Source organism: Idiotropiscis lumnitzeri, chromosome 4 (genome assembly GCF_059441095.1).
Source record: "Idiotropiscis lumnitzeri isolate Australia: NSW breed Sydney's pygmy pipehorse chromosome 4, RoL_Ilum_1.0, whole genome shotgun sequence".
Taxonomy (NCBI): Eukaryota; Metazoa; Chordata; class Actinopteri; order Syngnathiformes; family Syngnathidae; genus Idiotropiscis; species Idiotropiscis lumnitzeri.
The window spans coordinates 440,001-454,564 of record NC_142394.1 but is presented as its reverse complement, the minus strand read 5'-3'; the positions used below and the strand labels follow the sequence as shown (position 1 = coordinate 454,564).

At 42.2% G+C, this 14,564-nt stretch overlaps 1 protein-coding gene across 1 annotated transcript in view; it reads right to left on the bottom strand.

Annotated features, from left to right (window-relative positions):
* Positions 1–12,553: 12,553 nt before the first annotated feature.
* Positions 12,554–14,564, bottom strand: part of hspa9 (heat shock protein family A (Hsp70) member 9) — an 18,752-nt gene continuing 16,741 nt past the window's right edge. Inside the window, exon 16 of the mRNA XM_088294360.1 lies at positions 12,554–12,874. Within this exon, the coding sequence (XP_088150486.1) occupies positions 12,800–12,874 (75 nt within the window). The 3' untranslated portion in view covers positions 12,554–12,799. The remainder of the gene's footprint in view (positions 12,875–14,564) is intronic.

The window sequence follows — 14,564 nt, the reverse complement described above, 5'->3', positions numbered from 1 at the left end:
GACTGATAAAGTGCTATTAATGTGAGATTTTACTCAAGAGGAATTAAACAAGAGTCACTGATGGTGTAGTGGTACACTTGCCTGAGTTGTGTGCGGGCAGCGTAGGTTCAGTTCCCACTTAGTGACGGTGTCTATGTCTACCCTGTGACTGGCTGGCGACCAGTTCAGGGTGTAGTGCGCCTTTCGCCCGTAGTCAACTGGAATAGGCTCCAGCACCCTCCCGGTGTACATTGTACAGGATAAGCGGTGTGGATAATGACAATGACAATTAAACAAATGTATAAAGCAATTTAAAAAAGCAAAATCTCCGGGTGAGGACGGACTCTGCCTGGAATTTTATTTGACTTTTTGGGACATTTTAGCACCGGATTTATAATGCCTTTATTAGTCCCACAATGGGGAAATTCGAGATTCGAACCCAGGCCTCCTGGGGAGACTGGGTCCTGAACGCGGCGCCTTAGACCACTCGGCCATCCTGGCATTTAATCACTGTTTTTAATGAATTTGACAAAACAAGCCGACTACCAGACAGTTTTAGAGTAGGGATAGTGACGCTACTGCACAAGAAGGGAGACAAGGCAGACCTTGACAACTGGTGACCTATCACGCTTTTAAATGTTGATTGCAAACTTTTTAGTAAACTTTTAGCAACACGCATGTCTGTTTTTTTTAGACGAATTGATCAACCCGGATCAAACCTGTGCCATCGCGGGGAGGAAGATCACGGACAGCCTCATGTTGATCCGTGACAGCATCTGTTATGTGAGAGACAGAAATATGCGGCTAGTAGTCCTAAATCTAGATTTTGAGAAAGCGTTTGACCGAATCACGCACCAGTACCTCTTTAGAGTGCTGCAAAAATGGGGTTTTCCCGAAAGGTATATAGCGTGGGTGGGATTGCTGTATCGAGATATTAGCAGTAGATTTGTGGTTAATGGGGACCTGACAAAAGCAGTCCAAATTAACTGCGGTGTCCGTCAGGGTTGTCCTTTATCTGCACTCTCTATGTTCCATGCATTGAACCGCTGGCACAGATGTTGAGAAACGATAAAATGATCAAGGGGGTTAACATTCCAGCTGGCGGGGGACTCACGACAAAATGCATTTTATATTTGGACGATTTTAATATCCTGTGCTCAGACTTGTTATCGGTGACAAGGGCTTTGGACTTGACTGATTGGTATGGGAGGGCCTCTGGGTCAAAACTTAATAGAGCCAAGACGCAAGCACAGTTTTATGGACCGTGGACATCGACAGAAAAGACAGGACTACCCCTGACATTGACAAAGACCAAGAAGAAAATACTTGGGATCAAATTTGGCAGGGAAGGGGGAGGAGAAGCAAGTTGGGGCAACATCGTAGGGAAAGTGAGGAAAAGACTTGTTTTTTGGAGAATGAGGGAACTGACCATAGAGGGAAAAGTTTTAATCATAAAAGCGGTTATTCTACCATTTCTTTTATTAATCAGTTCTGTTTTTACCCCAACAAGAAGTATTCTTTTAGGTTTGGACCAGGCTATCTTCAACTTCATCTGGGGATACAAGTGGGAGAGACTGAAGAGAGCAACGATGAAGATGAGCACAGAAAAAGGGGGAAAAGGAGTGCTGGACCTCCAGCTCTTCTTGGGAAGCAGATACGTGGCCCTGCACCTGCAAACTGCACTAGAGCCCTCAAGAGCTCAAAAAGCGAGAGCAATGACAAGATTCTGGATGGGATCTTACCTCCGGAAATTTAGACGTATTTCTAGCGATCAAAGACTGCCTATGTCTTTTATCCTGCCGCCTGCCTATTCTTTAATAAAAAAAAAATTTGCGGAATTTTAGACTAGAAAAGGAAGAATGCCATGTTTTAAAAAAACACAGATCTCTCATCTCTGTTGTGCAGCAGCGGGAAACAGTATGTCCAGTGCGCGGGCTTGCATTCGGTGAGCCCACAACTGTTTGGCGCAATGACAACCATCCTGCTCTCCCAAACAGACTTCGGGACCTGTCATGAATGGCGGCGCATGAAATCCTCCCAGTCAGGTCCGTTATGCACTCCCGAGGTATGTCAGCGCACTCAAACTGCCCCGGACCTGGTTGTGGCGCCCACGAGTCGGTGAGGCACCTCCTCTGGGAGTGCAGTGCTGCCATGGACCTGTGGGCGACAGCCAGCCACCTGCAATTCCCAGACTTGCCAGCAAGGGAGGTCCTTAATGCACAGTTCGTGCTCTATGGTGTGGGCCCAATGCCAAACACAAGAGAACAGTTTGGAAAGCAGTGGCTCACCCTAGCCGTTATCAAAGATGCCATTTGGACCTCCAGAAACTTGTTGGTAAAGAGGCACAGACAGACCACCCCCCACCCCCGTGGATGTGCTCCGAATGGCTGCGGCTACTCTCAGCTGCCTGCGGCAAGCCATGGACACAGTCACTAAGTAGAGTCGTCTGTGCCCGCCCGGAGGAGGGAACTGGAGCCCACTGGGAAAGTCCTGGCAGCGACAGCCTGGCCCCCCGGGAGAGGGTCGAGAGAAGCAACACGTCTGTTTGAGAGGGTGGGATGAGGTCCCACTTAGTAAGGCGATACTACGCTCCTGCACAACAGAGGTTGAGTGCTTTTTTTAACAATTGCTTTTAAAAATATTGAGTAGATGTATTTTAGATACATTTTACCTTATACCTTTATGTCAAACATGCTGCTTTTTTAACATGTTACCTCAGAACTAAGATTGTGCTCCATGTTGGAGAGATGTGAAGAACAATGTCTACAGGAACAATAAAAATGTATCAAAAGAAAAAAAATTGAGGTTTTCCATGCTCTTTATTTGACTCGTGTCGAAGCCTCAAAGGTGGTTCAAGCCCCTCTGGCACTACCAAGTGGACATAAAGTATATTGACATGCAAGGAAGAGGTTTTCTTGTGCACAGTTTTGGTTAGGATTGCGCTCATTATGACATGATATTGAAATGGAAAGGGTGGAGAAAATGCATTAATGAGTTATTATTGTTGTGGATAAAAAATGCACTCACAAAAACATTTATCGCATTTATTTTTATTAAAAAAAATGTTTGTTTCGCAACTGCTCAGTTGTTTCTTTTTTTTTCATATCTATCCATAGATACCTGTCTGGTAGGGACAATATAGGTAGGGTTCAAAGCACCAAAAGGTTTACTAAATGCCTTATCCTCTGCAATAGAGAAGGGCAGGGAATCCTGGATGGTCATGCCAACCAAAGCATTAACTACACCACTGCATGCAATAATTAAAAAAATAAATATTAAATCAAACTTGTGTTGGAAAAACACAGGTCAATTATTACATACTATCTCCTGTGAGAAGCGAACTTGCAAGTCTGTGGACGCCTAACAAAGGCCTATACCACTGTACCACCACTACCTCGACATGTTCGAGTCTAATGTTCCTTGTCGTATTTGGACAGTATGTAATTAAGCCAGGGGTCCGCCTTGGCTTTTATTGAAGCTGGTGTGACTGGCAGTGCAACATTTTATATGGTACGCACACAGATGATCAAGGTGCTTGCAAATCCAAGTTAACCTAGAAAATAGAGACATAGTGATTAAATTCAAATTAGCCTATTTTCAATCACTGAACTTGTATTGCTATTTGCCCAGTGTTTTTAATGTTACAGGGATGTGTTGTATGCGTGAAGGAAAGCTGCTTGATAATACATAACGTGATTTGTTAGCCGTTTTAACTTATTCCACTAATGGTTATATGTTGTTTTTGTTGTTGTATCCCATTTTCTGGAGTAACAATTCATTAATTTGATTCTGATGTATTTTTTTCAATACATTTTCCATAGTAATAAAAGTGTTCCCAAACAGGGGAAACTCTTTATCATCCCGATTGACTCCATAGTGATAAATTGATAATAGTAATTGACAAGCGAATTACAAACTTCTCACAAAACTTACCCAAATACTCACAAAACGGGAAACATCCATTGTGTTTCGTTGCAGCTTTAACCAGAAACGGCGTTTCTTGATGCACTCTCCATGATTCACTTATGAGAAAATGAGGAAATGAGCAACAAACATGCCGTTTCTCTCATGCCAGATTTGCTTTTTTTGCTAAGTACCTGTCAAAGAAATTAGGTTGTCATATTATCAAGTTTCAAACTATGCTTTCAGGTCATTTGATTTTCAAGTGAACAGTGTACCCTTGTTATCCAGTGTTGACAGAAGTGCCTGTACTGATAGAAAGAGACAAGCCAGGCGCTCATTCCAGACTGATACGAAGTAAAAGTGTCTGAGATCCAAGGACGCAAACTGAAGTCACACTGACCGTTATGCAAGGGGTGTTTCTTTTCTGTATGAGTTGCATATTCAAATTGCTTTGCTGCGATACAATAAAAGCCTTGCAGGAACAGGAAGCAGGAGCTTCACCTCTGACTTCAGGGGGCTGCTCCGCGCGAGACACAAAGACAATCTTGGCTGGTTGACTCATTTGTCCAGGCTTGTTTAATAGAAACTTCCCTGACATTACAATTTACACAGCACTATACTGGGGCGAGGGGGTGCTATAGCCCCGTCAGCTCCCACATGTAACCCCCGATTACTTAAAGATAGTGTTAGTTTGATATTTAATAAATTGGACCAGACTCTAGATTCTCGAAGGCTACAATAGTGATAATTGATAGGTGTGTGAATGAAATAGCTGGAGGCAGAAATGAGCAACAACAATAACTGTATTACATGAAAAACAAAACAATTATTTACAAATTCACAGCCGGCATCATATACATAAAATAAATCACAAATCCCAAAAATTAGAAATAATAATCCCAAAGTCCTACTGAAGCTCAGTAATATTTTGTTTAAGTCAGTCAATGTTCTTTCCGGTAGTCTTGGGGAAAAAAGTCTTGTCGTGGTGGTAATTAGGTGTGTTACCAAGTGATGTTACCAAAGAAGTTGGTGAAGACTGTGGTTCCTTTATCGCAGATGTGGTTCTGGGCTCAGGCTCGCCTTCTCCATCAAAGGAGAATCCATTCAGTTTCGGATCTTGGTTTAATGCCAAGACAAAAAACCCAGCCAAGACGACGTTCAAGTACGAACACGTTCGATTTGTCACAGACCCTCAGTTCTCACTGGTATCCACACGAACGGCACATTAGCATTAGATATCGTCACGCAACCTTTCAGTAGGGCGTCCAGGCGTAAAAGAACGATATACACAGCTAATCTCGAGATAGCGTCTCGAGAAGGCGGGACAACTTGACTTTGACGAATAAGAAAGTCATAATCAGATGAATGACACTCCAAACAGGAAATCAAGTAGACGAGAGATGTACACTTCCTCTTAACAAAATAATGTTTTATCAAAATAAAATGGCGTTTTCTCTACTGGGTTGCACACACCTATTCATTTATTTAAATGTATTCATTCATTCATTCATCCAGGGCAACTGTGATGTCATTTTCACTGCTGCCAAAATTGCTGGCCCCTGAAATGGATAAAAACGGGTGGATTTTACTGCTGAATTCATATCCAGCAAAAGCTAAATTAATCACAATAATGTGCTTAAACTAGTGGGGTTGCATAGGACATGTTATTGAAAATAATTTTGCAGGTTAACTTGTCCTCTAAAGCTTGTGAAAAACAGGAACGTTCAGATTCCAGCGGGGCCCTATTCTGTCTAACCTTGAGATGTCAACAAAATCCTTCCCGACAACTTAATTCTGGCAAGGAGCATGTCTGTGAAGTGCGTGCGCAAGAACTATTTAATAAGCAGCACATCACCCATCACTCATATACACTCACGTGCCTTCGACTGCTTTGACTCCTTTGCAGCCTTGTTCACCAAGACGAGGACCAGACGTGAGTTTAAGTTGGTGCCTGTCAATGGTCAGGACCTCTGTCTGAGCTGTCCTCCTGAGTGCCTGACATAGCAAAAGGTGCTGCATCACGCCAACAGCTTGCCAAGCTCATTTCATACCTCAGTGCTTCCAAATGGCCATTCCAGACAACTTTTAGGTAGAACAAATGCTGCTGCAAACATCTTATTATCCTAATGTAACACTGCACTTATCTACAAAAGGGGGGGATATAACGCCATTAAATCTATTGAGGAATTGTTCTAACATTTTAATAAATGATCGTGCTTCCCTTTCATTCTACAGCCTCTCTTTTAATTCCATAAGCTTTTCTCTCAAACGGATTAATGTGACATTTAAGTCAACAACTTCCCAAAGTGAATAATGCTTATCTCAGGTGTGCAAAGGACATGAAACCGGTCAAGACAAAGTGTTTCTCTAGGTTTGAAAAGGACATGATATGGAAAGCGTCTTTTCAATTGCTTGTGTTCTCTGAGGACCTTCCCAGCCATTCATTTCACATGAATAACATAGCTTAATGTTGAGCACTAACCTAGTCAGTGTAGGCTACGCGATCATCTCAACTAGGGCCACCACAAAAGAGTATTTTGCTAGTCGACTAGTCATTGATGGCATTTACAATTAGTCTACTAATCAGATACAATACAATACATCCATCCATCTATTATCTGTACCGTTTCTTCTCACTAGGGTCGCGAAGGTGCTGGAGCCTATCCCAGCTGTCTTCGGGCAGTAGGCGGGGGACACCCTGAACTGGTTGCCAGCCAATTGGAGGGCACACAGAGACGAACAACCATCCGCACTCACACTCATACCTAGGGGCAATTTAGAGTGTTCAATTGATCTGCCATTCATGTTTTTGGAATATGGGTGGAAACCGGAGTACCCGGAGGATATCCACGCAGGCACGGGGAGAACATGCAAACTCCACACAGGATGGCTGCAGCCAGGATTAAACCCACAACCGATGCTGTCTCTCACTGTGAGGCCATCATGGTGTAATACAAATCTCAAGTACTTCGCAATAAATAATGGTCAACTTAAATTGAAGTCGATTCCGTGGCATTTTAGCTGTATTTTTTTGTGTATTTGTTAAGGATGTTTCTATCAAAACAAGCCTGAACAAATGAATCAACCAGCCAAGATTGTCTTTCATCACGCGTGGAGCAGCCCCCTGCAGTCAGAGGAGAAGCTGGAGCTTCCTGCTCCCCACATGGCTTTTATTTGCATCATAGCATAGGCAATTTGAATATGCAATTCATACAGAATGGAAAACTTGACATTTGACTCCATCACACTCGCCCACATTCTTCCTGCCTATTCTAACGGTTTCAGCTTACAAGACACCTTTTGGTTTACACTTCTGCTTAGTCTAACCGCAAAAGGGCGCATGTTCACTTTGAACTTCATTTGACCTGTGTAGTGTATTTTCACAAGGTTTAACATATACAACTTATTTTATGGCCATGACAATATTGTTACTTTGGGAATACCAAGCCTTGTGTTGGACCTCCCTAATACATAAGTTACAGCCTTGTGAAGGGTCAGGGATTTGAACAGGGGTCATCAACGCCCCAAGGAAGGTGTTGACAGAGAAGGGATCTGGAGTTGCATCAGCGAGGGGGCCCGTACCTGGCACCCATAGGAGGCTGTCGAAAAGTTCAGTTAAAGGCCAGCAAGATAAGAATGCATATGCAATAAGGGAGAATTGGATATTAACGAAATTTACCACACCTGTAAGCATAGTTATAGTTTGAAACTTGATAAAATGACAAAACTAAACAGACAAAACATACAGATGAGAAAGACAAACTTAAATTTCTTTAACAGTATTTTAAAATGGAATCAATACAATACTAGACAACTACAATATACACTATGCACACTTGAGCAATTAATACAGACGATGGTATAAGTACAAAAAGGCATGTTTCACTCTTGTCAGTTATTGTATGTAGAATTAGCATTTAGCTTTTGTTTTCATAATGTGGAAGACAGTGAAGTCAGATGAGCAAAATTAGGAAAAAGCACTATTCTGAAGAAAACTAAAATATTAACACTGATTTTTATTCATTCAATTCATTCTCTTCCGCTTATCCGAGGTCAGGTCGCAGATGCAGCAGCTTAAGCAGGGAAGCCCAGACTGTCTCTTCCCAGCCACTTCATCGAGTTCTTCCTGGGGGATTCCGAGGGGTTCCCAAGCCAGCTGGGAGACATAGTCTCTATAGCGTGTCCTGGGTTGTCCATGGGGCCTCCTCCCAGTGGGACATGCCCGGAACACCAAACCTGCGGGACGTCCAGGTGGCAAGATTCCAAGCCACCTCATCGAGCCATCCCGCCTGGTGCTTGATGGGACTTGGGAATTTTACAAGACAACTGGCTGAGCTACGGAACTAAAAAAACAAGCACTGCGAGCGACCTCCTCACCCAACTACGGGCTTGCTCACCCCATCACCGCACCGTCCTATAAGGAACCATGACCCACCATTGGAGGGCTCTCCACAAGCCAGCCTCATGCTGGCGTTTGGGCCGACGGCTCTTCCAGCCCGCAGGTCGCTCTCCAGCACCGATGAGGTTAGCAAGCACGCACGTCAGCACCGCCCTCTTTCTCATCCGGTGTGCCCGCTCAACAGCGAGGCAGAGACACCCTGTGACACCTGCCACGCAGCCCTTTTCGGCATGCCCTCCTTGCCCACCATGATCAGATAATCAGCAAGGTCTGCAGAAGCTAGAGAATGATCCTGATCATTTTAATCAGATGTATTGCAGCAGAGAGTAATGGGAAAACAGGTAGGACACGGCCCTCGAGGAACAGGATTGAAGGCCCCTGATCTAAATGATCCTTATGATCGTGAGCGTGAGTGATTGTTTGTCTTGTGAGGACAAGTGGCTCAGATAATGGATGGATGGATGGAAGGACAATGTTGATAAACGTATATGCAAATTTTATCCTTTGTAAATCCTTCTCCTGCCGCTGCTACCATCTGGCTGTGTGAACAAATGCAAACGGGGATCGGTCATGCAATATCTGTAGCTCTATTGCAGCGTGTAGGACTCCACCAGGACCCCTATACACAGAGAATGCACAGTGCAGAGGAGACCATCATCCGTGAGGGGGGAACCATCTCGTCTGTGGGGATATATTGCGACATCATTAAGTGCATACATCAAGTGTGCTAGGCTCGGGGAGTAAGGAAATACATGTACCAGCGTAATGTATTCAGATAACAAACGGTAACTGTATTAGTTTATAGTTGCATAAAAAAAACGTAATTAGATTTGAGATATATTTAATAAAAATGCAGATTATTTTTCAGAGTGTGAGTTTTTAATGTGGGGAGAGAGACAGCAGAGCCGAGTCTTTGCCACGCTCAAACTTGCTGGCCAAACTAGATTTCGTGAAGTTAAATGGGTATAAGTAGTCACAACACACATCAATGGTCAGCCCATGCATAGATTTTTGTTGGCCAACAATTAAATGACTGAGAGAGGTCAGAGCAGGCTGGATACATGTTGGTAATAGTTTTAGTAAGTTTCTTTTTTTTTTCATCTTCAAAAGTGACTGAAAGGTGGTGACTGTTTTGGATCATAATCACTGGAGGACTTATTCAATCTAAATAATATTTACATAAAAATGTGTGAACTATTAGAATGAGCTGGATTGCATGTTATCACGCAATAGCACTAAGAGCTAGCATGCTAGCCATATGCCCACAATTAGTAAGTAAATACTTCGCTAATTCCCGTCATGTATCACCCACAGCTTTGCTAAATGTGTCACCGGGAATAAAAGAAATACAACCATCTGACTTTGCATCTTAGAATATGCACCCAAAACAGGTAGCCTGGGAATCAACCATTTCTATTTGAAAGAATTGGGTCTCAGAATAATCTAATTAAAATTTAAAGCACATATAGATTAAAATTAAAACACAATCTTAAAATTTAAATGCACCTTTTATATACAGTATGGACACAAGATAAGAAACATTTATTGTAAAATTTAATAATAGCGGTGGCAACTAGGAGGACATTCAGTAATTGCCACCCTGTAAAACCGCCTGTGACATACTTTTAATTGAAACTGGAGTTTGCAGTTGACTTAGCCTGTACCCTGAAAACATGATAGTTCATCTTCATATCTGAACTGATTTAGTTCTATAGAGTCTGAAGTACACACACCCTAAGTTATGCACATGCATGGCCACAACTAAAAGACATTAACTATGAAACTCCCACCGCAGGGCACATGAGCCTTTTCTGCCGGTCAGTCCCCTACCCTCCAGCAGCAATCTCTGTTCCGTTCTGGCCTCGACCCTCCGGCTTTATTCATGAAAATTTTTGGACCCCCCCCCACCTCCGCTCCGCTTAAGAGTGCTTAAGTTAGAGGTCACAAACCGTTGGCCGGACGTTCTCCTTCAGGATCTGGTAAACAGCTGAATTAATTTCCCGACAAACAGTGCAAGCTGTCCTGGTCCCAAGGAAGCAAAGCTGCCCCAGAGCATCACACGCCAGCTTTACTGTTGGCATGTTTTTATCAGATGCTGTGCCATTTTTACGCCAGATGTAACGGCTGCACACCCGCCAAAAATTAAAAATTTTGACTCAACAATCCACAGAATATTTCTGAGTCTAAGTCTTGAGGATCATCAGGATGCTTTTCCACAAATGTGAGACGAAGCGTTAATTTGTGTCCATTTGTGACAGCTGTGTTTTTTGTATCGGTGCATGATAAATTTGTTTTTGAGATCTTGTAGCCTTTTTTTCTTGTGCCCAACTGCCCACTAGCACCATACTCCAGCAGAGTTGGTTTGCAAGGCCCAGTGGTAATTTAAGGAGGGTGTTTTGTTCTGAGATGATGTGCTAAAGATGTACAGCTAATATGGTACAATGTTTGAATTCGGCTTTGCAAAATATGCAAATTATTTTTTCAAGTAAATGTAACCGAGTTAAAATATTTATTCTCATTAATTAAAAAAAAAAATCTCAAGTTAACACTAATTTTGACAGCCCTTATATATATATATATATCCTTGTGTTGTTTCAATCTGATATTAAAATTGGTTTGATGAAATGAAACTTTTGTGAGTGATAAATATGCAATAACACACAAACACGAGTGGGCACTTTTTCACTGCACAGTATGTACATCACAGCATATGGGATATATATTGCATAACATTTTCAATTAGGTCCCATCTTGCATCAGAGAATTATTTGGAAGCACTTAAAATGAAGTAAAAGACATTGTTTTCCCACAATTGAACATCTACTTCATAGATATTGATTATCCATGTATACAATATCTCGAAGATAACTGCTTTTCCATATGTGTCGCTGGTACGTACACACAAATGATATCAAGAAAATATTTTAACATTTGGTTTGTAATGAGCCAACAGAAATATATTTCCTTCAGGATCAGCCATCAACTTCAGATTTGAAAGCCAAAATATATCTGTTTAAAAGTAGACTGGGATTGAGCAAAAATTGTGCTCAAGGACTAAAGTGAAATTTTTAAATGTACGCATGGGGCCAGGTCATTTTTGGATTATTTTTGGTTAAAACATTTCTAATAAAACAATTTGCTATTAAATGGTTTACTGGCATGTCAGTTATTAAAACCATAAACAAACAAGAACATGAAAAAAATGTTCATTTTATCACAATTTTTTTTTTTTAAATCATATCATTTCATATAATTGGAAAAACAATTACTACAATTTTACAATAATACTAACAGTGATTTTTGTGAATATAAATAAATAGTTTTAGCCTAATTAATTAAAACTAAAAATTACCTCCTCACTAGGGTCGCAGGGGGTGCTGGAGCCTTTCCCAGCTATCTCCGGGTAGTAGGTGGGGGACACCCTGAACTGGTTGCCAGCCAATCGCAGGGCACACAGACACGAACAACCATCCGCGCTCACACTCATACCTGGAGGCAATTTAGAGTGTTCAATCGGCCTGCCATGCATGTTTTTGGAATGTGGGAGGAAACCGGAGTGCCCGGAGGAAACCCACGCAGGCACGGGGAGAACATGCAAACTTTACACAGGAAGGCCGGAGCCGGGGTCTAACCCAGGACCGCTGCTGCTCTCTCACTGTGAGGCCATCGTGCTAACCAGTCGGGTCACCGTGCCGCCAACTAAAAATTACATTTTAATAAAATAATTGACTTCATAAAAATATTCATAATCAGGAAGTCATTAAAATAACACATTGTTAAATATATATGTATTAATATACATCAAATTAGAGAAATTAAAACAAAATAACAAACATACATTTAATTCAACAATGATTAACAAGTCTCAAACTCATGTAAACACTCAGCTGGCGGGATGCAATCTCAAGGTTATGGGTTCTCACATAACCTGCAGAACACACCACAAGTAAAACCCCAACTCAAATCAATTTTCCAAACATGCAGACTGTGTTAATTGTAGAGAGAAGAGCTGCAGCTGTTGTTTAATTGCGGGATGAAATAACGCTTGCTTGCTTGTTTCCATTAGATGGACCCTGCAATTGGCAGGAACCCCATTTTTCACAAGCTCACCTGCAACCTTAATGAGGACAAGCACTATTCAAATTGGATTGATGGTGGTCTGTAAGATGCAGACAAATGTTTCCCTCTGCTGGACAATAACGGTAGGACGGGACGCAATATGAGTTTCATCTTTGTCCCGTCAGACGTACAAAGCACACTTGGTTCAATCAGTCCAGGCCCGAATTTGTTTTTATTACAAAAGACAGCAACATAATTGTGACCCACCTGCTCAAATTTCTGTTCCACACCAGCATACATCTACGCACGCGCACACGCGCACGCACACACACACAAACGCATACATGCATACATACATAATCCTGCGACACAACGCCCTCCCTTTCTCTTTTTCCCTCCCCGACCCAACAGTTCTGTTGTCAAATTCAGTGACAACAAATGCACTGCAAAGTCAAAAGTCTACTGCTGGCCCTCTTTCTTCTCATCATCTGAGCTGCTGCTGCTGCTGCTGCTGCTGTCGCGCTCTGACGCCATCTGTAGGAGAGAGAGCCAAAGTATACAAAAAGAAAAAAAAAGTATGCTTTCCAAATCTGGCTTTCACCATTAATTTGCAGCACATGTGACTCGTGGGGTTGGCCGTTTAATGTGCTGGGGTCAATCTGGCCAACAGGATTAATTTGAAAGTGACAAAATTCAGCAGCCATTGCACATGCTATATACTATGATTTATATGATCATAATCCTGTGATCTGCCTCGTGTTTTTCCACCACTGCTACTCATAATATCCTCCAACACTTGCCATATGGCTGTGTGTTGGACTTCAGAATCCTTGTCAGCACTTCAGCTTGCACCATTCGGCACACAGGTTAGGTTTTGACAACTATGCACATGTAAAGAATGGGGTAAAAATAAATGCTCAAGCTTGATAGATTGTAGGGCTGGGCATTAAACCGAATATTTACCGTTACCGAAATTTAATACAATGACCGACATAATTTTGCCCATGTCGGTAAATTCGGTGTTTAAAAAAAAAAAGAAGTGTTTTCTGTCTGCGGCTATGTTGATGCCCCTTTAAGACGGCTACAGCGGCTGTCACGCGACTCCACCCAGCTGAACAAAAAAAAAAAAAAAAAAAAAAAAAACAGACGACGCGGTCGAAGCTGGCGAGTCAAATCCAGAAGCGGCTGACACGGTTGAAGACGAAGTAACATTAGTTGAAGTTGTTCCTGTTGTGCTTGTCCCGAAAAGAAATTCGACATCTGTTGTTTGGAAATGTTTTGGGTTCCATAAAAACGATGTTTGAGCAAAAGAACACGAACTGCAAAGTGCGTCGTAAGCACCCAAAACAAGCGCGTCCAACCTTTTCTTTTTCACCACCCACAAGACAACCATGCTGTGCTGAATGTTCAAAGGGAGAAGCAAGGTTCGATCAGGGACAACAGCCCACAACGGAGACGACACCATACGAGAGAACGCCTAAGAGGTGGACGCGATAGCTTAGCACATAGCTAAAGATTTAGCTCCTCTGGTTACAGTGGAGCGCACAGGATTGAAACGCCTCATGAAAGTAGCCGGCAAGAGGTACGCAAACCGTACTTCCCAATATGGACAACATCGGGACGGGAGCTCAGATATGTCACGCATTTTGCATCCACATCCAACTTGTGGTCGAGTCGCAACATGGATCCCTGTTTGAGCCTGACTGTGGGTGATGTAGACAAGTGGCGACGGTGTACCAGAGTACTCGAGACAACACATTTTCCCGATGATGCACACTTGTTTATTTGCATTGACTTTTTTCCCATTTTATTTAGCATTTTATTTGCCGACCACACTAGCTCCTTTGCACAAGTCATTATTTATATTGTTTACAAGAGACCTTCACACAAATCTAGGCCTTTGCACATGACATGACAGCATCTTGGCGCAATCTATTTGGAGAAAAGATTTTGCGAGAGGAACTCCTTTTCTCCTGTTCTTTGTGACATTGTTCAAGTCATGCAAAGCAAGCTATTTGGAATGTTTATACAAATGTTTTTTGTAATTTTATTTTTCATTGAAAGTAATGTGTACCAGTTGGTCAATAAAAACTGTTAATATGCATTTATTTTGATTTTGGTCCACGGGCGGAAATTTATCGTGCATTTATTGTTAGAGGTAAAATTGCTTAATTTATCGCGATATTCATTTTAGGTCATATCGCCCATCCCTAATAGATTGATT